The sequence below is a fragment of the Vipera berus genome, assembly GCF_964194415.1.
Source record: "Vipera berus genome assembly, chromosome: 11".
NCBI classification, from domain to species: domain Eukaryota; kingdom Metazoa; phylum Chordata; class Lepidosauria; order Squamata; family Viperidae; genus Vipera; species Vipera berus.
This window is the reverse complement of record NC_138214.1, coordinates 11638807-11665748: the sequence shown is the minus strand read 5'-3', so window position 1 is coordinate 11665748 and position 26942 is coordinate 11638807. Positions and strand designations below refer to the sequence as shown.

At 43.6% G+C, this 26942-nt stretch overlaps 1 protein-coding gene across 2 annotated transcripts in view; it reads right to left on the bottom strand.

The window, feature by feature from the left end:
- The window catches only part of BRWD3 (bromodomain and WD repeat domain containing 3), a 48754-nt gene that overhangs the window by 8913 nt on the left and 12899 nt on the right, over positions 1-26942 (bottom strand). For both annotated transcript variants that reach the window (XR_014027556.1, XM_081336401.1), the window contains exons 10-32: positions 25551-25621; positions 24215-24315; positions 23482-23522; positions 22725-22829; positions 22180-22333; positions 19215-19349; positions 18348-18476; positions 16646-16871; positions 14739-14906; positions 13430-13613; positions 12619-12712; positions 11993-12142; positions 11179-11255; positions 10460-10637; positions 10179-10295; positions 8006-8113; positions 7052-7176; positions 5806-5888; positions 5301-5412; positions 4335-4396; positions 2550-2705; positions 1261-1381; positions 410-535 (exon numbers count right to left, since the gene is read on the bottom strand). Coding sequence is in view for 1 of the 2 variants with exons in the window: in XM_081336401.1 (XP_081192527.1) it covers positions 410-535; positions 1261-1381; positions 2550-2705; positions 4335-4396; positions 5301-5412; positions 5806-5888; positions 7052-7176; positions 8006-8113; positions 10179-10295; positions 10460-10637; positions 11179-11255; positions 11993-12142; positions 12619-12712; positions 13430-13613; positions 14739-14906; positions 16646-16871; positions 18348-18476; positions 19215-19349; positions 22180-22333; positions 22725-22829; positions 23482-23522; positions 24215-24315; positions 25551-25621 (2823 nt within the window). In the remaining variant the exon portion in view is untranslated. The remainder of the gene's footprint in view (positions 1-409; positions 536-1260; positions 1382-2549; positions 2706-4334; positions 4397-5300; positions 5413-5805; positions 5889-7051; positions 7177-8005; positions 8114-10178; positions 10296-10459; positions 10638-11178; positions 11256-11992; positions 12143-12618; positions 12713-13429; positions 13614-14738; positions 14907-16645; positions 16872-18347; positions 18477-19214; positions 19350-22179; positions 22334-22724; positions 22830-23481; positions 23523-24214; positions 24316-25550; positions 25622-26942) is intronic.

Below are 26942 nucleotides of genomic sequence, written 5' to 3'. Positions count from 1 at the left end.
CAATTAAAACTAAGAACTCTCAGCCCGGACCGGGAAGCTCAAAGAGCCAGGTCTTCAGGTCCCGGCGAAATGAACGAAGGTTGGGGGCAGTCCTAGTTTCCACGGGCAGCTGGTTCCAGAGGGCAGGCGCACCCACAGAGAAGGCCCTCCCCCTAGGTGTTACCTGCCGGCAATCTTTAACCGGCGGCACCCTGAGAAGGCCCTCCCTGTGAGAGCGCACTGGACGAAGGGAGCTTGATGCTGTCAGCAGGTGTTCCCTCAGATATCCCGGACCCAAGCCATTAAGCCATTTTTAAAAAATTTGGTCAACAGACAAGCACACAGAAGGAGACCAGAGGAGGAAAACATCTGATCCAGGCAAGTTTTCAGAAAAATATTCCCTTCAACCACAAGGAAACTGACTGCTTACCCAATGTAGTGCAGCAAAACATCGGTGACGATTTTGGCTGCTTTGACAATAGGGCTCTCAGGCTCATTAAAAGTCCTTGCGTTATGTTCAATGTATCGTACCTCCCACATTAATGCCGATATTCGCCTGAAAAAGGAAAGAAGACAAGACACTTTTTCTCATTATCTAGCCCAGGGGTCCCCAACCCCCACGGTCTGTGGACAAGTACCGGGCTGCGGCACGCCAGCAACCGGGCCGCACAAACAAGCGAAGCCCCATCCACGGGATGCAGGCAGCACACAAAACCAGGCCTCCTCCGGTCCGCAGAAAAACCTCTCCCCACGGAACCGGTCCCTGGTGCCCAAAAGCTTGGGGACCTCTGATCTAGGCAACTGAAAAGGGTTTGGACAAGACACACCATACATGGGCTCTGCATACGGTGTTTTAAGAGCAAGTCCAGTTTTTTGAAAGTTAATAAGAAAAACTACGGGTGCCCTGGGCGCCATTCCTTTAAAGAAAGCCCTGAACTTCAGAATGGCATGCAAAAGTTGTTAACCGTTTACTGAAGAGACTCACTGTTGTTAGTTAATTAAAATAGTTTTGTTTTAAATCAACTTTGGTGGACTGCAAAACCTACTTATAAATACAGAAGACACCTAGCTTCTCAAGATCACACATCCCAAGTCCAGACTTGAAAAATAAATAAAATAAATAGAAAAAGACCTTTGTGTTTGCTAGGAAATTAGTTGGCCCAATCAGAAGAACTTACAGTTCTCTTTAATTAAGAAGTTGCAACAGATTTAATTTAGCGTAACATCGAACAATGATAAGAAACTCTTTTATACATTACTGAGAGCAAGCATTAATCCAACCTGTAAAATCTGTTTTCAAGTCTTCTCCTTATTGTGGTGAGGTCAGTTGGATAAGCAACAACAGTGCAATACAGAGGATAGGCACTAAGGTCAACTGCAACTGCAAAGGGATTGGAAATCTCTGCGGAAAAATAAAATACAGCAAAGGTGAACTAAATAAAACTTTTTAAGTAAAATAGTAGAAGCATTACGTGTTTTTAGGGGGGAGGGGGAACCTCTCTGAAAATGAAGTTTGACTTTAGATAAATATTACTCTAAGCCCTAATACCAGGAAATGTTCCCGAGATATTCTCCTAATTCAAATTTTGACAAGAAACAATTACCGGTAGATTTCTTCTGTTCGTGTTATGATGTTTCAAGCCAGCCTCGCAGGCCTGGAAAGTTCATCATTTAGATTATTTAGATAGATTATTACAAGGAATTACAAACAAGAACAGATGCTTCTTTGTTGTTGTTGTTAGCTGCGAAGTCGTGTCCGACCCATCGCGACCCCATGGACAACGTTCCTCCAGGCCTTCCTGTCCTCTACCATCTTCTGGAGTCCATTTAGGCTCACGCCCACTGCTTCAGTGACTCTAGCCAGCCACCTCATTCTCTGTCATCCCCTTCTGCTCTTGCCCTCGACCTTTCCCAGCATTAGGCTCTTCTCCAGTCAGTCCTTCCTTCTCAGGTGGCCAAAGTATTTGAGTTTGGTACAATATTGGTTGTTGTTGTTAGCTGCGAAGTTGTGTCTGACCCATTGCAACCCCCTGGACAACGTTCCTCCAGGCCTTCCTGTCCTCTATCATCTTCTGGGGTCCATTTAGGTTCACGCCTGCTACTTCAGGGACTCCATCCAGCCACCTCCTCCTCTGTCGTCCCCTTCCTATTTTGCCCTCAACCTTTCCCAGCATTAGGCTCTTCTCCAGTGAGTCCTTCCTTCTCATTAGGTAGCCAAAGCATTCGAGTTTCAACTTCAGGATCTGACCTTCTAAAGAGCAGTCAGCAGCAGATCTCCTCTAGGACTGACTGGTTTGATCGCCTTGCAGTCCAAGGGACTCGCAGGAGTCTTCTCCAGCAGATGCCTCTTTAACGTATTGCAATTGATAATTTTCTTTATCTTCCTCCCTCTTTCTTTTCTTCCTTCCTTCCTTTCTTTCTGTCCTTTTCCCCTCTTTTCTTTTTTTTTCTTTTCTCTTTTTCCCAGCAACTCTGGGTAGCTTAACAATTAAGAATTAACAATTCTGCTGATTCTACCCCAACAGGGGCAATGGGACAAATCCAGACCTTATGAATTAAGGTTGCCATACCTAGGGAAAGCAGCTGATCGATGCCTCGGAGAACCCGCACGCATTCTTCATCTCGGGAATGGGAGCCCCATTCTCCTTCCTGGGGCTTGTATAGCAGAGATGCCAGCTCCTCGGTGGTCACGGGGACTCCAGCCCCCACCTCATCTGGATAAGCCGCTGCAGGGGGGGAGGAGGGAGGGGGAAAGAGTGAGTTACCTGGATGCATCAGGTTGCTGCATTATGGTAATGATATATAAAGTGTCTAAAACAACACTATCCATCTTTCACTTAAGGCAACCTCTGCAAACGCGCCACAAAACAAAATCTGGGTAGGGCTGAAATTATGCTCCAGTTTTAGATGCAACTCATGATTATGGTAACAAATTCAAAGGCAAGCGATGTTCTTATAAAACTCATATGACAATACAGGTAATCCTAGACTTAACAAGCACAACTAAGCCCCAAATTTCTGTGACTAAGCGAGACATTTGTTCAATGAATTTTGCCCCATTTTACAACCTTTCCTGCCACCGTTAAGTGAATCAATACAGCTGTTACATTAAGGACACGGCTGTCAGCGAGTCTGGCTTCCCCTGACTTTGCTTGTCAGAAGGTCACAAAAGGGGACCACATGGCCCCGGGACACTGCAACCGTCATAAAACGTGAACCATTGCCAAGTGTCTGAATTCTGCTCATAGGACCACGAGGATGCTACAAAGGTCGCAGGTGTGAAAAATAAGTCACTTTTTTCAGTGTTGTGGTAACTTTGAACCGTCACTAAACCTGTAATGCCTCTAACCCCATCAGTCAACATCATCTGCCTATCCCAGGGGTAGGCAACCTTGGCTCTTTCATGATTCGTGGACTTCAACTCCCAGAATTCCGGAGCCAGCATGGCTCAGCTTGGAAACCTCTCCCTTTCCCCTCAGCATGGGTGGCTCAGGAATTCTGGGAGTTGAAGTCCACGAGTCATAAAGCGGCCTAGGCCTAGGCCAGGGGTAGGCAACCTTGGCTCTTTTATGACTCGTGGACTTCAACTCCCAGGCTGGCTCAGGAATTCTGGGAGCTGAAGTCCACGAGTCATAAAAGAGCCAAGGTTGCCTACCCCTGGCCTATCCCAAACCCAAATTTAAATTTATAGGCCATCCAAGTCCACCTTATGTAGTGTGATCCTCATCTGAGAAATACATTACTCGAACTTCCCTCCCTCCTTCCCCAAAGGAAAATACCATTATTTTTGTATAAGAAAACCCTCTGTTATGCAATTAAAAAGTTGATACGTTGACCTTCTCCTGTATTCTTCAAATATATCCTGTAGAGCAGTAGTTCCCAACCTTTTCTATACCGTGCCCCTAGAACGTTTCTGATGTATTCGCGCACCCCCCCTTACAAAAGTCTGAAATAATGGCAACGAATTATGCACATACACTATGATTTTGAAAACCCAAGTTTTCGCACCCCCTGGAATATCGTCTCACACCTCTGATTGGGAAGCCCTGCTGTAGAGTAATTGTTTGAAAGGGCTTTCATTTTAATTTTACTATGCTGCTGTAAAAACTGTGTGTAAACCGAAGGCAGCCCATGAGGTCAAATTAAATATTGTTGTTTTAATTTGCACCCTATTTCTGTATTACTTTAGATTACTTTCAACTAGTCACTGAATGAAAAAAAGAATAGAATTCTTTTTTAATGTAAAGGCTTGGCAAAACTGAATCTAATTTGATCTAAAATGCTGCGGTAATATTTTGCCATTGTAAAAAACGTAAACTCTATGAAAATGGAGGTAGAAAACAAGCATTATTTACTTCCTTCTGGAATTGATTCCATGTCCCAGGGGCTCATATTTTCTCTTTCATTGTTGTCCCAGCTATAAAATAACAACAATAACAACCACAATAAAACATCTCAGAAATAGCTTAGTCAAGTTAAGACATGCACGGAGAGACTTTTAGGAAAATTTTCTTGCAAATCTTGGGCAAGATCCAGTCCATATTTCAACACAATCTTTTTCTTTTTTTTATCAGTTTGTCCTTCCTACCTCCACCCCACCAAATTTGTTCCCATTTTGTCTATTCTGCCAATAAAATCCTAACCCAGTGTACACAATTTATTTCCAGCGTTCCGCCGGGTGGCAGAAATTAAAACAAAATGTAAAAAACAGCTTTTCATGGCAATTGAGCGGAAATCTTGTATTCTAAGAAATTGGGATGTCAATGCTGTGACGATGGATGTTCCCGCTCTTGACAACTGAGGGAAATGGCAGCCATTTTTTACTTTGCTTTCTGCGTGCTTTCTCTGTTGCTTAGGAATTAAATGTAGAAAGGGGGATGGGGTGAGTGCTTGAGCTCAGCTAGCCATAATAATAATGCCGATTCGTGGGAACTCAAGGACACAAGCCGATAACGTTTTGGTGGGCTGAGAAGATGCAGAGGGAGCCCATGCTTCAGGTTAATTGAAAAATGTGATTTATGACTGCTTCACGGGGGTGGGGTGGGGTTTCAACTTGTTACTTTGTATCTGGGGGAATGGAATTTAGTTTTGGGTTCAACTATGTAGTGCCAATACCGTGTATCCTAACAAAATGTTCTTTGAAGAAGAATTCTTGCCTTGAAGTTCTTTTGATGGGTTCATTTATTGGAACCATGACATTGGATACAAATATTTCAAAACCAGCGGATTATCAACACTAAATTTATGTACAAATTTATGTTTTTTCTGGGAATTTGTGTTTTTTTTTGCACTAAAATTCCAACACTTAGATTCATCCTTACTGAACACTATAGCACTGGAAGGAACTGTCTGGATATTCCGCTTGGAATGGCTGTTGACTCTCTACGGTTCCAAACCACCAGGCATCATCAATTATGCTACGAAATCTATCCCCTGCAATAAGAAAATCAGAGAAAACAAAGTAATATCCGCAGAGGCTTGTAAAATAACAGAATACCAAAGATGAAAGGCACCTTGGAAGGTCTTCCTAGTCCAACCCCCCCCCCCCCCCGTTCAAGCCCTCCATGTCCTCTATCATTTTGGACAAATGGCTGTCCAGCCTCTTCTTAAAAAACTCCAGTGATGGAGCACCTGAAGGCAACCTATATCAGGATCCATGTTTTTTGAATGGCGGCAGAGATTTTGGAATGATTGATTCTGAAAGCGTTGTTCTGCTTACCCAAGTGAATGCAGAATATACATCATGCTGCAGAATAATGTTAAAGCAAGCCTTCTTTTAGGGACCAGGAAAAGCTCAAAGGTTCCACAGTAAACAGGTAAACATACCGATCTGCCAGTTTCTTTCTTTGGCTTCATTGTAAAATTGATGCAACACAAGGAAGTCAATAACATCAGGCATGTCATGATACCTGTGAGACAAAAGCAAAATGACTCAGCCAAGAAGACCGAGAGGGTGGTGATAATAATAATAATAATAATAGAGCCAGTTGGGTGGAATGGTTAAGACAGTGGTCTTCAAACTTGGCCCTTTTATGACTCGTGGACTTCAACTCCCAGAATTCCTCAGCAAGCATGCCTGGCTGAGGGATTCTGGGAGTTGAAATCCACAAGTCATAAAAGGGCCAAGTTTGAAGACCCCTGGGTTAAGACATCAGGTGAGAAACTAGGGGACTGTGAGTTCTAGTTCCACTTTAGGTATGGTCTAAGGTTGCTATGTATGGTTGGTGAGCAGTAAAAAAAAAGAAAAAAAAAGAAAGAGATCTCCATCATACGTTTTTGGGAAGAACGAAAGGCACATGTAGCATCTCCCAAAATGCATAATTTTATTAAAATACTGTGGCTGAGACAGCCAGTTTGGTGTAGTGGTTCAGACGCCAGGCTAAAAACTGGGAAATCTAGTCTTGCCACAGGTACAAAACCAACTGAGTGACATTTGGCCAGGAAGAATGGAAGAAAACCACAGGGACCAGTCCAGGCAATTGCAGGAGCCAAAAACTGTTATGAAGGCACTGCCATAAAAAGAATAACAAAAGCAGTCGTCGCTTACGGACTGTCTCATTCAGCAACCGTTCAGAGTTACGATGGTGGTAAAAAAAGTAACTTGGACTAATCCTCGCATTTAAGACCTTCACATGTCCCTAAAGCCAAGGAAGTAAGCGCTTATGGAGAAAGATCACTTAGCAACTGCTTTGCTTGGTGACTTAGTTGCCAGTCCCAATTGTGGTTGTTAAATGATAAAAAAATAAATAAATTGAAACAACTGTGGTGCTCGATGACTCTGGGTGGTTCATAACAATCCAGAGACATTACAAGAGCCAGGCCTTTCTAAACATAACATTTTTGAATTTATTTAAGTATCACTTAGGCCTTCAATTATTGTTCCGTATGTGGAATTTTGCATGGATGTCAACATGACAGAATGATTGCGATACTCCTCCACCGGCAACTTTTTGGGGAATCCCTGGCAAAAAAAAAAACACGACTGGAAATAGAATGGGAGGGGAGGGGAGGGAAGTCAACGGCTCAAAAGCATCACCAGGAAGATTAACTAGAGCTTTAGTGAGCTACTCACTTTATGGAAAACGATTCCCCTGTCATTTTGCCCGAGACGGGGTCAAGAAAGGCAAGCTTCAAGCAGCACAGCGTAGGCGGTCCAACTTCATACTTAATTCCTACAATCTTCACAAACTCTTGTTCCTGTTTGTCAAAGAGAAGAGTTCAAGAGCTAAGGGTTGCTTCCGGTGCTAAATTTCAAAGCAAACCTAGGCAAAGAGCATTTAAAGGGAACCGCACCTTTGAACGTCTTCTTACTTCAATTCTAGCAATAACGAGAATAAAACGTGGATGCCATCACTGCATCCTTAGAATCAGAGTCAAATCAGGACAAGGTTATACAGAACCACCGTACTGTTTCTTTGCTGGTGGCTTAATAAACAAGGGACATCCCCCCACCCCACCAACCCCGGTCACAGCTGTTATAAGCTGAGTTCTTTATTGTTTCACACCTATAGACAGAATCTTCCCAGTTCTTTATTGTGTGAAATAATAAAGAACTCGGAAGAATTGCCATATGTCACTCTTGTTTTTGGACCTGATATACACAGTGGCCCATTTTCCTTATAGCATGCTATACCTACTTGGCTCAAACTTATTTATATTTTATATTCATCCATCTATCCGTTAATTCATTGGTTCAGAAGCCAATCAGGCAGAAACGTTCATGTCCTATCAAACTCCTCCATCAAAGACAGGACTGTTTTCAAGAGCTCTTTGTGCCAGATTCAAATCATGGCATCCGCAGACGGGACTGGGGGGGGGGGGAAACCCTTACCTGGAAACTATTACCTAAAAGCTACTTCTGAATAGAACACAGCTGGGTGGGGAATTCTGGGAGTTGACATCCACCCATCTTAAAGTTACCAAGGTTTCTCAGTGCTGGGCTAAACTAACGGTTGGACATTAGTTTATCAAGTGCATTCTGGCCACCATCAATAACCCACCCAAAAAAATATTCTCGGCCGCTTACCCTGAGTTCCATTTTATTCCATGGCTGCTTTTGCAGGTTAACACTATAAATTTTTGCTTTCCGAACTGCACGCACGTAAGCTTCGTGCCCCTGCCTGAAATAGATGATCTGGAAGAAAGGAAGGTGAGAAAACAGGGCTGTTTATACGATGGGTTCAGAAAGCAACTTCCGTTAAAATGTTTCAAACATGGCCTCGTAAAAATAAACCCTGGGACGCGGTGGCTCAGTGGGTTAGGACGCTGAGCTTGTCGATCAGATGATCGGCAGTTTGGCGGGTCGAATCCCGAGTGCCACATAACAGAGTGAGCGCCTGTTACTCGTCCCAGCTTTTGCCAACCTAGCAGTTCGAAAGCACGTAAAAATGCAGGTAGAAAAATAGGGACCACTCCGGTGGGAAGGTAACAGCGTTCCGTGCGCCTTTGGAGTCTAGTCATGCCGGCCACATGACCACGGAGACGTCCTCGGGCAAGCGCTGGCTCTTCGGCTTTGAAACGGAGATGAGCACCGGCCCCTAGAGTCGGAAACGACCAGCACGCACGTGCGGGGGAACCTTTACCCTTAAAAATAAACCCTATTTATTTGTTAATTACTGCTCATCTTTGGAACTCTGGAAATTATATCAATTTGCATATTACAAGATAGAAAGAAGGGGCCCCGGAGTACATCTGCTAATGAATCGTAACTTCACATGTTTCAGAGTCCATTTGCTTGTTTCATCAAATCATAGGAAAAAGAAAAAAAAGAGAAAGAAATGTTTTTTCACGGTGTCCAAACCTAGAGACATAGTCTGTTGCATAAAGTAAATGATAAGTTGTCTTTTGATCAAAAGAACTGACAGCTGCCTGAGCAGATGAGCTGCTTAGGTATCCTGAACACGCAAAGGGGCACCGGACTGAGACGGCAGCATAACTGACACTGAATTCTAGTCCTTGGGGACAATTTAGGGTTCCACTTGAGACAACTTCTGCAAATGTGTTTGTAAGCCGAATCAAGAATATCAACAAGCCTGGAGTGTTTTCCAGTTTTACTTGCAATTCATAAAAAGGACAACAAACTCAAAAGGTCGATGTGGAAGAGAATAGAATAGAATAGAATAGAATAGAATAGAATAGAATAGAATAGAATAGAATAGAATAGAATAGAATAGAATAGAATAGAATAGAATAGAATAGAATAGAATAGAATAGAATAGAATAGAATAGAATAGAAAATAGATTAGAATACAATAGAATAGAATAGAGAATAGAATAAAAAATAGAATAGAATAGAACAGAATAGAGTAGAACAGAGAATAGAACACAATAGAGAATAGAATAGAAAATAGAATAGAACAGAATAGAGAATAGAATAGAATATAGAACAGAATAGAAAATAGAATAGAACAGAATAGAGAATAGAATAGAATAGAATTAGAATACTGCTATTTCTTCTTTTCTTTAGACTAGCCATTCTTCACGTTTTAGCAAATTCATAATACCAAATGCTATAATTTTATTAAACAAATTTAGATAGCCACCCAACTCACACATAGGTGACTCTGAGCAACTTACAAAATGTAAAAAATAAAATAAAAGCTCAACATGTAAATAAATAACTTCTTCAAAGTTCCACCCTTGCAATAAACTCCCCCCCCCAGAAGTACTTAAATACTTTTGGTATAAATACTTTATTCCAAATAGCATAATTCTTATGATACTTTGAATCTACTGTAGTCATTCCCCAAGGTAAATTCTGACATGAATTGGGATTGTCCCAGCATGTCTGAAAAAAGTTGATCCCTTTAAGTTTTATTATGTGTGGCTAAAATTGTGCAAATTTCACTGGGGTCTCATCCATCCATCCATTTTTATTACGGTTGCAGACCAGCACTAGACATAAAAGCATTGAAAACAACAACAACAATAATAATACAAAATAATATATTACGGTTAGTGGTGGATTATCAGTGGGCAGTTACAAGTCTGCCTAATTTTCCTTATAGCATCATGAAATTTGGCCACATTCAAAGAAACTGCTTCGCGCTGATCTGATAAAAGAAACTGTACATTAAAAGAGATCAGAATTTCCCGGGTTATTAGGTCAGGTATTATGAAATGAGTCAGTAAGCCCTTAGAGAAGGTGCGGTGTAGTCGCTGGAGATTAAGTTGAGCCAAACACTGCAATCTGCGAGTACCTCATCTCCCATCTGTGGGACAAAAGGAGAACGCCGCGGGATGGTGTCTAAGATCCAGTGAGGAGCAAACCATTCTTCCGTAGGTTCAGCATCCATTGACAGCAATCCACTGGGTTTCTTAAAAAAAAACACAGAAACATTTCTAGGTTCAAAGACAAGCAGAAGGACCGAATAACTGATGCACAGATCTTAAGGCGATGGGGAAGGACCTTGCCTTAAACGAACACTTTTTGTTTTGTGTGTTGGGGTTTTTTTTTTGGGGGGGGGGGGAATTCGCTTACCTTTTTCCGAGTCTGCTTGGCTTTCTTGCGCTTCTCTTCCTGCCCTTTTGTCTCTTTGACATGCTCATCTTCAGAGCTGCTGCAGATCTGGCGAGCCGCTTGTCTCGTCTGTCTTTTGGGGGGCTGGAGATTGATCCCAGCGTCGGCGGTCCAGTCGGAGTATTCGCTGGACGAATCGCTGGAATTGTCACGTTAGGAAAGAATGAGAAACAAATGAATGGGATGAAAGGCAATTCCAAGGGCTTCAAAGGGACGTTAAGAGCTTGTCGCCTGCCTAAAAGAAGTCACAGAAAGTTTATTCCTTCCTAGTTTAATAGTGGTTAATTTTTTTCTAGTTTAATTCTAGTTAAATTTTCATTTGCCACTAAATTCTTCTTCTCTCTCTCTCTCTCTCTCTCTCTCTCTCTCTTTCCATTCAACCCTGCCAATTCTCGTAGACTGCCTGGACGAGACATCTGCAATTTTCTTGGCAAGGTTTTCCAAACGTGGTTTGTCATTCAAGGCAGGATTAGCCTGGTGCCTTAACCACTACACCAAATTGTCTAAATTCTAATAATTCATCTACCACATATTCTTGATGCAATTTCATTCATTCAATCATTCAATCATTCACTCGTTCATTCATTCATTCCAGGGCCTCAGAAGAGCATCGAGAAGCAGTGTGCTTTTTGTATAATTAAAATATTCTCTTTTCTGTGAAGGGTAATAATCAAAAACACCTGGAGCTGCTTTCGCTTTGCCACGCAGCTACGTTGTCATCGCCAGAGCCATCACTGGTTCCCACGGAATCATCTTCCTGAATTGGAGACAAAAAACCACAAACGTTCTTCGTTCCTTTTCCTTTGGGTGAGGTCCTCCTAAGTTAAGCTTAGCAATGGAAATTCTGGTTCTCAACAGCGGTCGTTAAGTCAAGGACTACCTGTATAATTTATTTTTATTTTTATTTTTAAATGAAAGGGAAACAGCAAGGCAAAAGGCCATCACACCCTAAAGCAAACCAATGAAACAAGCCTGGGGTGTCTTCCCACCGTCATAAACCAATAATTCTAAAACACGATTCTCACACAGCTGCAATTTTTTTTATTTTTTATTTTAATTCCGTTTATATCCCGCCCTTCTCCGAAGACTCAGGGCGGCTTACAAGCTTAGCAGTAGCCTTCATTCTATGTATATGCCTGCTTATTAGGGCTTTCACACCCCTCCCAAGCGGCATTATTACAAAGTCAGCTTAATTGCCCCCAACAATCTGGGTCCTCATTTTACCTACCTCGGAAGGATGGAAGGCTGAGTCAACCTTGAGCCTGGTGGGACTCGAACCTGCACTAACTTAAGGAGGCATTAGCCCACTGCTCCACCAAGGCTCTTGCCTTGGTTAATTGTTAATTGTTATGGCTAACTGAAACAACTCAAGCTTTCCCCCCTTCTCCATCTGAAAATACCAAATAATAATAATAATTTTTTTAAAAAAACCCAATGAAGACAAAAGGTAAAATGGCTACAGCTTCTCAGTTGTCGCAGCGCTGACACACTTACCTCAGAGGAGCTCTCCAAGTCTTCCTGGGTGTGGGAACTTCTCCTTGCACTTTGTGAGGGATGTTCAATGGTGGAACGTGTCTGGTAAGCGTGTTGCCGCCTGCGCTGGTTTCTGCGCAAAGACCGCCCGCTGCCGGGTTGATAATCGCTCTTTTATGATAACCAGGGGGGGGAAAAGATGATAGAAATTTAAATTTGAAGGGGGAAGCGTTTGCTGCAAGAAATGTTTTAAAGTGAACCAAGTTTTTATGTTCTTGAATGTAGCTATGAATGTAGCATCTCAAATTCTAGGCACACATGCCTGCCTGCCTGGCTGGCCTTTTTTTTTCTTGTACAAACGTAAACCGCAATTACAAATTTGGAAACAGTCCAGTTCATTTATTTTATTTTTTAATTCAGGTAATTCGGTTATTTGAAAGTTTTAGAATTAGAAAACAGAATCGTGTTCAAATACAATGCTCTTCTCCATCGGCTTCGCTTCTACCAAGAATTCCCCTAGGTCTAAACCTTCCTTTCAATGCATCCTATCATCCATCCGTATACAGAATGGCTACATTTCCAACTAGTTGGTGAAGAGGGTCCGTGCCTGGAAAAAAATAAATCCCATTTTTGAAAACGTTTCTCACCCTCTGCAAAGTGTAGGATGGCTTTCTCTTCTTTTCAAGAGTATACAGGTGGATTTCCAATTCACCTTTGGCTGCTCGGCATTCTTCCTGAACTCTTGAGGAAAAAAAAGAACCAATTTGGGTTATTGTCCAAATATTTTCAAAGATCTCCCATTACTTGCTTTTAAACTTTTTTTTAAAAAAATTCTTCTGAGGAGGAAGAGTGACTAGCGGTTTTACCTACTCTTTGCAGCTGAGGCATTCTGCTAGGTCCTTAAATTGCTTAGACTTGTGTTTCTCAAGCTTGGCCATTTTTCAGGTATGTGGACTTCGACTCCCAGAATTCCCCAGCCAGCATGATGGGCTAATTTCCCAAGATGCTAAAGAGAACTATAAAGGTAGTCCTGGACTTAGGACCACAAGTGGGACGCAGAACTTCATTAAGTCAGGTGGGGGTCATTAAGTAAGTCATCACATCACTAGGGTCTTACAACCTTTTTGGGGCACAGTTGTTAAGCGAATCTGGCTTTCCCTCCCCCAGAAGTCCCCTGGGAAGATCGTGCGTGGCGGTCATGTGACCCCGGGATGCTGCAATGCAACTCTTGTAAATACACATGCCGGTTGCCAAGCCCCCCAATTGTCATCACGTGACCAAGGGGGCACTGTGATGGTTGCATTTGCAAGAATTGGTGGCCATGTTTTTCAGCACCATCACAACAGTCGCTAGAAAGACGGTTGTAAATTGAGGATGGTGTCTCTAATGGGAAACTCCCAAGGGTCATTTTCAGCGACCCCCGACCCGCGTGTCCTTGACAAAGCCTTTTTTTTTTACCTGCTAAGTCCAGCAGGCAGCTCGTTTACTACTACCCTCCTACTCCATGCCATGAGATCTCTCTCTGTGGCCATCTGGCTTCTTGGAGCGTTGTGGTGCATCTGACGGACCCCTTCAATCTGACCGCTCCGTCTGAGCCCGACATTTGTGGGGGAAGCCATATCCAAGCTTGGGCTCCTCAGAACTACCAAAATGAGCAAAACAAAATCAGATCAATAAAAGAGAATATTTGTAGCTCAGGGCTGAAATGAGGGGTTTCTTGGGGCTTTCTAAGCTTGGTGGTTTTCTTGCAGACGTTTAATTACCCAACTAGGTAACATCGTCAGTGCTAGGAGGGAGAGGGGTTTGTGGAAAGGAGGAAGAAGAGGAGGAGGAGGAGGAGGAGGAGGAGGAGGAGGAGGAGGAGGAGGAGAACAACGGTCTGTGGGGTCCTTGTTGCTCTGACCTTGGTTGTTTTCTTGCAGACATTTCATTACCCAAATAGGTAACATCATCAGTGCTAGAAGGTAGTGGAGCTTGTGGAAAGGAGGAGGAAGACTGTGGGGTCCTTGGTGCTCTCTGAGCTTGGTTGTTTTCTTGCAAGCGTTTCAGTACCCAACTAGGTAACATTGTCAGTGCTAGGAGGGAGAGGGGTTTGTGGAAAGGAGGAGGAGGAGGAGGAAGACTGTGGGGTCCTTGTTGCTCTAAGCATGGTTGTTTTCTTGCAGACGTTTCATTACCCAAATAGGTAACATCATCAGTGCTAGTGGTTACTTAGTTTGGGCAATGAAACATCTGCAAGAAAACAGCCACGCTAAGAAAGCACCAAGGGCCTCTCAAAATCGGAACACCCTTGTGCTAAGCAAAAAAAAACAAAACCTGCCAGCATTTTTGCTTCATCAAAAGGACAGCGGAGACAAGTTGTGATTTTCTAAAAGGTAAAGGTTCCTCCGCACGTGCGTGCTAGTCGTTTCTGACTCTAGGGGCCGGTGCTCATCTCCGTTTCAAAGCCGAAGAGCCAGCGCTTGTCCGAGGACATCTCCGTGGTCATGTGGCCGGCATGACTAGACGCCAAAGGCGCACGGAACGCTGTTACCTTCCCACCGTAGTGGTCCCTATTTTTCTACTTGCATTTTTACGTGCTTTCGAACTGCTAGGTTGGCAGAGGCTGGGACGAGTAACAGGCGCTCACTCTGCTACGCGGCACTCGGGATTCGACCCGCCAAACTGCCGATCTTCTGATTGACAAGCTCAGCGTCCTAACCCACTGAGCCACCGCGTCCCTCTTTTTCTACACTCTTGCAGATGAACGAGAGGAGGGGACTCTTACTGTGCACAGACTGCGATCTACTCTGCGGAGGGTTTGGGGGCGGTTCGCCTTCGCCCAGCCTTCTCAGATCTTGCTCCCGCTGCAGCTCTCTAATCATCCCATCAAGGATGCTCTCGTCTTGATCGTTGGTCTGTTGCCCGATCACCTGCTCCACCACTTCACCGTCACCTTTGTGAGACCAAAGAGAGTGTCAGGACTGTTGCATTTTTGGAGGGGCAGGAGCACTGGAAGGGGGAGAGCTTTGGAGATTTTGGGGGGGGGGGAAACAGCTTCCTTAGCATGTCCAGGCTTCAAGCATCAATCCTGCCCCTAATAGCTCCCCTCACCATCATAGAGAACGTGGCTTGATTTCAGGGTCCTAAAAAAAAAAGAGAGCCCCATTCTACCCCTTAAACATCCTTGCAATACTAAAAATGTTGGTCCTACTGTGTTTCCCCGGAAGTAAGACCTATGCTGAAAATAAGCCCTAGCTTGATTTTTTTTGGGAGGGTGTGTGTGTGTTAATATAAGCCCTACCCCAAAAAATAAACCCTAGTTTGGGGACAAGGCGCACACCTAAAAATCAAGCTAGGGCAGGGGTGGGGAGGTGGAACTGCCCCACACGCCCCACACCTGCTTACCTTGCAGCCAGGACTCTCCTCACTGGCCCACCTCTTCTGCGGTGTGCCCCGGCCTGCATTTTGCCGCCAGAGTTCTTTCCGGAAGGCCTCTGCAGCCGAGTACCGAGCTATGGATTCAGTCTGTAGCTTGGAACTCGGCTGCAGAGGCCTTCCGGAAAGGCCTATGACTGCAAAATGCAGGCCGGAGCTCCATTCTCGTCTGCAGGATGAAGCTGCTGCTTCAGCCCCAGAAGAAGTGGGGTGGCTGGACGGGGTTGTCTGTGCCAGAGGGGAGTGGAAAAGACACACACACACACACACACACACACACACGTCCCCAGAATAAAACCTGGTGCCTCTTTTGGAGGCAAAAATTAAAAAAGTCCGGCTCTTATTTTGGGGAAAATACGGCACCTGCTTATTAGTTGCTCTGTTCTTGTGTTTGTGATGCCTAGACTCTGATGCTTCCCCCCCCCCACATCTTCTTTTTTTAGAAACAGAGATTCCCGTTAGATCTAACCCACAAAAGACAGACCAGGTGCAAGCAAACACTCTCTGTTTGCATCTACGCCATTCTGGAAGAGATTAACACTATTGCTCTTCTGTAAAATTGTGGCAAAAGTGTTGTTTCCTGGCCAAAAAATGGGGCAGACTGCAAACAGCTGTAAATATGGACAGGTTGTCAATTGTCCAAAATGTGGTCAAGTGAACCACAGGGTGGGGGGCAGCCATTGCAACTAGGCCGTAAGTACCTATTTTTTTGGGGGGGGGGGTTTCTATCATAACTTTACATGGCCAAGAAGCCATCGATCCTAAGTCCTCCACTTATCACCTTCGTATAGTGACATGTTACGACAACACTGAAAAAAGGGACCAAGGACCGTTTTCTCATACTTGCAACCGTTGTGGCATTCCCCCATGGTCATGTGATCAAAATTCAGATGCTTGGCCACTGATGCATATTTACGACCGTTGGTGTGTCCCAAGGTCACGCGGTCCCCTTCTGTGACCTTCTGACAAGCAGAGTCAATGGGGCAGAACTCACTTAACCCATGCCTCGCTTAGGAAGATACATTTGGGGCTCAATTTTGGTCGTAAGTTGAGGATTACCTCTATTACATTCCAAAGGTGCCAAGTGTACAGGCATTTTTCAAGGAATTACCGTACCATAACTGGACCCCAACTAGCAATATCCATGTTACCCTCTCTGGGCCCTTTTCACAGACCGTACCACAAACGAGGCCTAGGTGATGCTCTAAGGATCCCCACCACCTCCGGTCACTTCAGCTCTTGTTAGAAATTCTGTACCGTTTGCTACGTAGCCCAGTTGAGGGATAAGTTGTTCATCTTTGCAATTTTCCCGCCCTGGCACCAGTCGCTGGTATCTTGTGGGGTGGGGGTTCCCATCCACATCTACCAAGAAGGGGGGAGGCATGAGATGTGGGGCTTGTTGGGTTTGTTCATCTAGCACATAATTGTTAGCGTCACGGATCAGCGGCCGATAATCGGTATGGAAGAACATCTGATCTGGAATCTACATGAATCACAAAGAACACACACACACACAAATAATTATTATTATAAATACAAAAAGCAGGCTACTTGGAGCAATAGTCTTCCCTATAATGGTGTACGGGTATGCGAGCTGTAGACACCAAGAATGGCTGATCAAAGAGGAACTGGCCTCTTTGAACTTGTAGTGCTGGTGTAAATTACTGCATGTACCGTGGACAGCCAGAGTAACTAAGAGAGGTTGTTGTTATTGTTGTTGTTAGCTGCAAAGTCGTGTCCGACCCATCGCGACCCCCTGGACCACGTTCCTCCAGGCCTTCCTGTCCTCTACCATCTTCTGGAGTCCATTTAGGCTCACGCCTACTGCTTCAATGACTCCATCCATCCACCTCATTCTCTGTCGTCCAATAGAGAGGTGCTGAATGGTATAATGCCAGATACATCACTAGAAGCTAAAACCACAGGACTACGTCTGATCTGCTTCGTCTATGTCGTCCGTGCAAATTCATGAGAGAAGGCAGCAACGCCAGGAATGGTTAGTGGAACAAGAAGAAGGGGGCAAGCAAAGAGCACGCTGGCTTGATAACATCAAAGCTGATACAAAAATGAATATCCAACAACTGAAAAAAGCTGTGCATAACAACAACAAGAGTTGGATAACAGAATAGCATGGAGAAAACCAGCCTATAAGGTCACCAGGGTTGGACACGAGCGAACAATTAAAACGAACTCTTGATACAACTCAAAGATTGCGTTAATGCTTTAATCTTAATATCTTTTTTATGGAGAGAAATTGTCTGGAAGTTGGAAAGTTTCAGCATGGCCTCATCCAAGCATTCAAATTTATTTACTTATAACTTAGATGCTGCTTTAAGGATAAAGCGGCTCTTTCCAAAGGAGCAGATTGAATCAAAATCACACATCTGATGTGTATGCAGAACAGAAAAGGTTTTGATGATTTGTTGTTTTGATTAAACAAGCCTAACGTTTGCTCTTGTCAATGCAAACAGACGTTCTGAAACACGGGACTAGTGGTGTATATAATTTCAAAAATCACAGGGATTGGGATAACTCCCAGTTTCTTAGGAGAGTGAATTTTATTTATATATATATGGCACTTATTTTCCCTAATCCATTTATTTCCAAGACCAATTCAAGGTATGATGGGCAGAGATTATGGGACCTGTTATCCAACATATCCCAAATACACCATTGGAAGGAATCTGCCTTAACTATTACAAATATCACAGAGCAGAAACAACAAAAGGTAATTTATCGGAAGCCTGCATTGGCTTGAACGGAGCCCAAACCACATCTTTAAGCTTACCCGTACATTGACAATATTGATGACAGTTTAATCTGAATTATGTAATGCACATAAAGGTAAAGGTAAAGGTTCCCCCGCACATGCGTGCTAGTCGTTTCCGACTCTAGGGGCCGGTGCACATACTAAGCTTATTTCCAAGGCAAATTCAGCTCTAGGAATGTTCAACCTTACCTTTTCAAAGTGCTTATTGCATCCAAAACCAAACAGCAAGAGGTGGCCGTGTGAATCTGTGCAAGCAAAATGCTGACCATCTGGGGAGAATTTGCAGTCAAATACTGCACCGTGGCCCTGGCCCTCAATCTGTTAAAAGAAAGAGAGAGAGAGAGAGAGAGAGAGAAGGAAAGAGAAAGACTCCATGTATATAACTGTTTGACTCAGCATTCCCGTGTCTTTAAGAGGCTGAGTATAAAAAGAAAGTTTTTTTCCTGGAGTTAATAATAATAATAATTTGGAAGGGACCTTGGAGGTCATCTAGTCCAAACCTCTGCTCAGGCAGGAAACCCTATACCATTTCAGACAAGTGGCTGGCCAGTCTCTTCTCATCCATTTTCTCTCTCATCCATTTGACTGCTGTAACTGCTATGTTTTGGACTTTGCTGTTTCACCATGGGTATGTATGCATTTTATTTCTTGTGTATATTTGTAGGTAGCGGGTTATAAACCACCATTTAATACAAACCACTGTGTACTGCATTTACTTCTGGGCTACCTCAGCGCAGTAAGACTGTGCATGCTCTGACACTCTCAATAGTTATGCGAGTACATCTGTGTGCATTTGAGAAATAAAGACATGCTCAAGGAAGTCATGTTATTTCTCTCAGGTGAAAAAGCCAAACAGAATAGAACGTATTTTCACCTTGTATATGATCATGATTACCACTATTACTTGTATGTACACTGAGACCTTATGCACCAGAAACAAATTCCTTCTGTGTCCAACCAAACTTGGCCAATAAAGAATTCTATTCTGTTCTGTTCTGTTCTCTATTCTGTTTTGTTCTGTTCTATTCCATTCCAATGTTCCAGGCCAGGTCTTACCATGTTGAAGTAATTGCGAATTTTTGTTCCTTTCTCAAGGTCCCAAATGAAAATGTTCCCATCGTGGCCCGCAGAAAGCATAATCCTTTGGTCAAACGGGTGAGCTTCTAAAACAAACACTTCATCATCGTGGCCCTGTAACAAATATAAAAATAAAGAAAAAGATACAAAGTCTGTCCGCAGGTGGATGGTAGTTTTCATACTTACATGAGGACGGTAAGATTCTCATAGCATGGTGCTGATAAGCCAGGCTGAGTTCAAAATACTTGGAAAGCCAGATAACAATAACAAGAATAATAATAAAGTTGGAAGGGACCTTGGAGTTCTTCTAGTCCAACCCCCTGCTCAGGCAGGAGACCCTATACCAGGGGTGTCAAACTGCCGGCCCGCAGGCCAGACGCATCACGCAGAAGCCGCGCCCACCCCATTGCTGGCAATGGCAAAACTGTTGTGATACGTTGAGCGATGTCACGTGACATCACGAGTTTGACATGCCTGCCCTAGACCATTTCAGACAAATGGTTGTCCAAGTCTCTTCTTAAAAACTTCCAGTGTTGGAGTATTCACTGCTTCTGGAGGCAGGCTGTTCCACTGGTTAATTGTCCTAACCGTCAGGAAATTTCTCCTTAGTTCTAGGTTGCTTCTCTCTTTGATTAGTCTGCTTCTTGTCCTGCCTTCAGGAGCTTTGGAGAATAGCTTGACTCCCTCTTCTTTGGGGCAGCCCCTGAGATATTGGAACACTGCTATCATGTCACCCCTCCCCCTTCTCTTCATTAAACTAAAAGGTAAAGGTAAAGGTTCCCCCGCACATGCGTGCTAGTCGTTTCCGACTCTAGGGGCCGGTGCTCATCTCCGTTTCAAAGCCGAAGAGCCAGCGCTTGTCCAAGGACGTCTCCGTGGTCATGTGGCCGGCATGACTAGACGCCAAAGGCGCACGGAGCGCTGTTACCTTCCCACCGTAGTGGTCCCTATTTTTCTACTTGCATTTTTACGTGCTTTCAAACTGCTAGGTTGGCAGAAGCTGGGACGAGTAACAGGCGCTCACTCTGTTACGCAGCACTCGGGATTCGACCCGCCAAACTGCCGACCTTCTGATCGACAAGCTCAGCGTCCTAACCCACTGAGCCACTGCGTCATTAAACTACACATACCCAATTCCAGCAACCGTTCTTTATATGTTTTAACCTCCAGTCCCCTGATCATCTTTGTTGTTCTTCTCTGCACTCTTTCTAGAGTCTTGACATCTTTTTTACATTGTGGTGACCAAACTGGATGCTGTATTCCAAGTGTGGCCTTGCCAAAGCCTTGTAAAGTGGCATTAACATTTCACGTGATCTTGATTCTATGTTACGCAAACCTGCTTTTGAGGCAAATCCAAAAGTAACATGGAATTCTCAGTCCATCTTTCCTCAAGGAAGCCTGCGCAGCTTTATTTGCCAAACTGCCAGCTCGGTGATTGGAAAATAAAACATTAAATGTTAAAGTCATTATTTCAAGCACATTATTTGCACCATATTGGTGCCTTGGGTATCTCTGACAAAACTAAAGGTAGTCCTCAAATTACGATCACAACTGGGAATGGAATTTTCATTGCTAAGCAAGATGATTGTTGAGTGAGTCGCACTGGATCCTATGACCTTTGTTTGTTTTTTTGCCATGGTTAAATGAACCCTTGCCGTTTTTAAATGAATCACATAGTCATTAAGTGAATCCAGCTTCTCCTAGTGCAGACATGTCAAACACAAGGCCCGGGGGCCGGATCCGGCCCGCGAAGTGGTTTCATGCGGCCCGTGAAGCCATCCTGGAAACAGTGAGGGAACGGCCCCCACTGCCTTGGCCCTGGCCCAGAGACCCTCCTCCTGCCAGAGACCCTCAGATCTCTCCCACTCCTGCCCAGGCCCCCATAGGCACCCTTGATGCGAACGATGTAGAGCTGGCCATGCCCACCCGGTAGGCCGTAGGCACTCTGGCCACGCCCACCCAGTAGGCCACACCCACCCGGCCCCCTGAGGGCAACCGCAATGCTGATGCGGCCCTCCATGAAATTGAGTTTGACACCCCTGTCCTAGTGACTTTGCTTGTTGGAAGCTGGCTGGGCAGGCTGCAAATGGCGACCCCGGGACCCCAGGTTGCTTCAACCCTCACAAATAATGATGGTTGCCAAGCACCCAAATTTTGATCATGTGCCTGTGAGGGGGGGGGGGGGAAATGCTGGATTGGTCGTAAGTGTGAGGACTGGCTGCAAGTTGCTTTTTTCAGTGCCCCTGTAACTTTGAATGGTCACTAAATGAATGGTTGTAAGTCAAGGACTGCCTATGTTTTACAATTAACGCAGCCACCCTGGATGATAGCAGGGGTGCTTTTCTGGTTGACGGTTAGTGTAATAAAACATGGAAAGGCAGGGGAATAAGCCACATGAAACCAAAACGAAGCAAATTCGTGCAGGCTGCCAGCAAATTTGGGTTTTATTTTATCGTATTTTATTTGCGGGGTGGTGGGGGAGAGAAACAAAGTTCAACAAAGCAGAGACATTTACAAAGAGAACAGAAATTGGCTGGTGCCTTTAAAGCAGCGGCCCCCAAACGTTTTGAGCACAAGGGAGCGGTTCCGTGGAAAAAGGTTTTTCCATAGACCAGAGGTGTGTGTGTGTGTGTGTGTGGTTTTGCATGCTGCCTGCATCCCACAGATGGGGCTTTGCTTGTTTGCATAAACCGGTTGCTGGCATGGGACCCCTGCTTTAAAGTGCTGCTATCTTAGATGTCTTATTCGAAAGCAGCTCCAGCCTTGTTGGCCAACATCCCTTGGGGCTCCACGTTTTTCGCAAGCCTGATCCAAATTCGGATTTGAAGAAATGCAAACTGGAGGCATCCGGGTTTCAAAGTCTGAAAGACCTACAGAACTTTAAAATGCTGATCTCTGCAACAAACCCAACTTGGGTAGTTTTTTTTTTCCTCCTTAAACTTACAGATAAAGTATGGAGAAGCTGTCCAGTCGAAGAATTCCACACTTTCAGAAGGAAGTTGTTCACTGCTGTAATAACAGTGGCATCGTAACGATCCCAGGCTACCATTGTCACCTTCAGCTTCGTCACTTTGTCTTCTCCAGACAGGACGCTGTTCCTGGGGAAATTAAAGCAACAGCAGCATAGCAAATGATCAATAATGACAAATTGATCGATACTGAACTACAATACCAACAGAAGGGAATAGTTGTAGCTCAGGGTTGAACTGTGGGCTCCTTGGTGCTCTCTGAGCTTGATGGGTTTCTTGCAGACGTGTCAAAAATTAAAATTAAATTAAATTACCCAAACGAGTGCTAGAAAGAAGTGGGGTTGGTTCTTATCCGTGTTGGTGGGAGTGCTCTTGGCAGTTCCTTGATTAAATTGTTGTTTAGTGTTAACTTGTCTGCATTGGTGTTTCTTGATCAGGGTATTGCTTACTTGATTGTTAGTCTAGTGTTAATCTCTGCTCAGCTAAAACAAAAAGCTTTTTGATTTTTATTTTTTTTTACCCGGTCATTTTAGTGGCCATATCCAGGACTATGTTCTTCCATTCTTGCTGCTGGTATTGCCAAACTCTGGCCGTGCCATCTCTGCTTCCGCTGACAAATCTTAACCTGCATTTCAGAGTTAAAGGAACAATTACTCCATGCTGTTTGGATCAGGCCCTGCTTTATCTGTGTCCATTTCAGCCTCCGGTCTTCTTCCTGCTCAAAGCCTGCTCAATAATCTTCCCATCAGTCTTCAACCAGTAACTATGTACAAGCTAATATCAAAGAACATTAGCTTTTCAGATGCATATATAACACACACACAAACACCTACAACTACACTGAAAGACACACACACACACACACACACACACACAAACACACACACAGAGAGACAGAGACAGACTTCATCCAATGAAATGCTGTTTGATGCAGCCGGTTCACATTCAACTTTCACTGCATATTTAATAACTACGTACTATAAAATTAAGGAAATAATTGAGAAGCTACCCATAATCTATTACTAGCTTACATTTTAATTTAGAGATTATTCAACAGCTCATGCATTTAATGAATGTACTTTCACGGAGGGTTAATATTTACAGAACGTGTAACGTGTTAACAATAGGCAGGGACGATATGTATACCATCAAAAGTTTAGAACTGGACCTTCTAGTTGTGTCTCTTTCTTAATCACCCTTTTAAGTTTGTTTGTTTTTAATAAAGCATTTGAGAAAAAACAGCATTCTAGTAGAAGAACATCTTAAGAAATCCTTACCTGTCTCCATTGTTGCAGAACTGAACGGCAACAACCTTGTCCTTTGGAATAATAGAACAATGGTTGGAATCAACATCTTTACAAAAACATATTTCATTCAGGCAGCTGTTTGATATTTCTTCCCCTCTGTTCCATTCCTCCCACAGGTATTTGTCAGAGTTGATGCAACCCAATTAAGGGTATCCTGAACTGCATTAGGCCTGTTAGACCCCCCCAAAACCAGGGAAGACATGTGACCAATCTTCCAAGCAAGTTTCTTTATTGTTCCATGCCTACAGACAGAATCTTGCCAAACTGAAGCAGGCTACTACCTACATCAAGCAGAGAACTCTTATAAAGCATCTGAATTCCAGGTATTGGAAGGTTGTCAGATCACAAAAAATTGCTCTGCACTGTCAAATTACAAGACACTGCATCTCTGTGAAATTATACTTGTATTTTCTTATTTGCTAAATCATCAGTGTGCTGGTGTACATTACAACTATTGCAATGGCTCACAATGAACATTCTAGTTCTTTGAAGAAATATTACACACAAGCATTGGTAAGCAAATACTATCTATTTATTGGAAAGTTTCCTATAAGATTTCCAAACGAACCAGTAAAATTGCCTCTTCCATTTGGGAAAAAAATGTAGGCCACCCAAGAGTTCTTCTCTAGACTTGTGTGTAGGGGTTAGAACACCAAAATTTTCTCTTCAAATTTAATCCAAGTTTCTCCTGTTTAACCCTTACCATGTGAGATTCTAGCTCTGCTATTTTTTCAGGAGATTCAGAGCCCGAATAATATATTCGGATCACGTGGTCTGTGCTTCCTGTTGCAATAAACATGCCGCCTTAAAAAAAAACATCGGGAGAAAAAGAAATTGAAAATTATCTTTAATATTTCAATCCCCAGAACAGTTCGCGCAGTCATGGCAGATTCCACAATTAAGTTTTTCAAAGGAGCGACACATTTGATGAATTTTAAGCATTCTGTACATGCCACTAAAACCTTTCCCTAAAATTGCCGCATCTTTATTACAATTTGAGGAAAGTGGGTCTGAAATGCAACCAATCAGCCTAGTGTTTAGAATGATGCTACCACGGAGCTAAAGAGAGCCACCTGCATACTTCATTAATTTGTTTTTAAAAGGGAAATAACAAGACAACATATTATAGCAGTTGTCTCCCTTAGGTTTCAAGAGAAGCATTCAAGGATGAAGATCCTTCTAAGATAGTTTTGCATATAAAGTAAACTGTTAGCAGAACCGGTTTGTCCCAAAGCTGAACATAAATCCGATGCTTGTTTGTTTTATCACAAGCTACAATTTCCATTTATACATGTACAAAACTTTACATGGTCAAATTTTTTAACCAGAGAGCAGTTAGTGCAGGACTAAGAATCAGAATAGTTATTTACTTTATTTATTTATAAAATGTATTGCCCACCCCCAAATCCCATCTTAACATAGGGTAAAACTCTGGGCGACTTACAGTCACATATACTGTTAAAACATAAAGAGTTAAAATCAGACATTGAAACCAAAGACACATGGGGGGGGATGGATGGAATGGAGAAGTGGGATATGTCAATCAACCACCTCCATGGCGCTGTTTTCCCACGGGGTCCCCCACATCTTTAGGCCAACCTCACATCAGAAGGCAAGATGTTCCAGAAAGCAGGAGCAACAGCAGAGAAGGCCCTCCCCCTCCTGGAGCCCGCCACCGGAATAATCGGGTAGCATGCCTCCTCTGCTGGCACTAATGTTCTGAGCCAATCCCAGTGGGGCTGAGGCAGTCCCTCAAATAACCTGGACCCATGCCGAGAAGGGCTATTTCAGTAACAAACTGCTTTACACGCGTGTATAAATGATCGTCTCTGAACGAAAGTAAACTCATTTCCTAGTAGCAAAATGCTTGCTGGATATTTTGGTCAGTGAAGAATGGAAATAGTTAGAAAGCTTTCCTGTGTATTCCAATGGTAAAAAACAACAACACCCTGTACAATGCTTCCCCCCCCTTTTTAAAAATATATATATATTCCTGATATAAAGCTGCAAATTGCTATGTGATTTCTATTTATACATACCAGAACTAAAAGATGAACAAGATATTTGAACGCCAGGTCTGGATCTCTCTGCAAATTTCACCGGCCGTTCCCTGAAGTTAAGAGACGACGTTTCAATTAGTTTATATTAGATAATGCAGAGAGACTAAGCCTGCAATTCTACATTCAACTTGCTAGGAATCTGTATCAACAAACCCAAACACCATTACTTTTCAGCATTCCTAGATAGTACTGTACTGTTGGCTAGATTTCGTAAGACATCAAGATTTCGTTAATTTTTGGAGTCTCATTCAGTATGATCGTACATTAGTTGATCAGATTTACTTTCCAAGAATTTAGCTGGTCTTTTTCGTAACGGGTTTCCCGATACTCCCATGTAACACCTCTACTCCGCGAGCTGCATTGGCTTCCGGTTGCCCTCCGGGTGAAATTCAAGGTGCTGGTTATCACCTATAAAGCCCTACATGGCCTGGGTCCGGGTTATTTGAGGGAACACCTGCTGCCGGCATCAAACGCTCTTCGCCCAGTGCGCTCCCACAGGGAGGGTCTGCTCAGGGTTCCGCCGGTGAGAGATTGCCGGCGGGTGACACCCAGGGATAGGGCCTTCTCAGTGGGAGCGCCTGCCCTCTGGAACCAGCTGCCAGTAGAGCTGAGGACTGCTCCCGACCTCCGATCATTCCGCCGGGGCCTGAAGACCTGGCTCTTTGAGCTCTCGGGCCCAGGCTGAGGGGAAAATTTTTAACTGGGGTTTTAATGTACAGGGTGAATTTAATGCTTTTTAAATTGGTTTTAACTTTTGTATGTTTTGATTTTTAATTCCCTGTAAACCGCCCTGAGTCCTCAGGGAAAGGGCGGTATACAAATGCAAATATTAAATTAAATTAAATTAAACTTTCTTAATTTCCCCTCAAAAACACCACATTCTGCCTAACATTTGGATGTGGCACGCCTGGGAGAAAAAAAGATTTGAAACTTTTGTTTGAAACAGGGATCAGTGTGGAAACTTGCTTTGCAGGGAAAAAGCCCAAAGGCAAATCTTTATCACCCTCAGTAAGATCCTGCTATGAAGAAATATACAAATGGGATCAAGGCAGTCAAGTTAAAAGGATTTTAGGGTACAGGAGTGTGAAATCTGTCAAGAGTTTTGAGAGCAGGTTGGTTCACACGCTGCATTAAGCCAAGGTTTTTCAACTATGGCAATTTTAAAGATCCATGGACTTCAATTTCCAGAATTCCCAGATAGCATGCTTGCTGGGGAAATTCTGGGCGTTTTAGTCCACCCAACTGAAAATTGGATTGAGAAACACTGAGCGAAACCAAAAACTCAGGACAAACAGATGGTCCAATGTATGTAATGCCAGCCAACTGAACTGGCTCCTTGTAAAGGCAGACATCAATTTTAATCCAAAAATA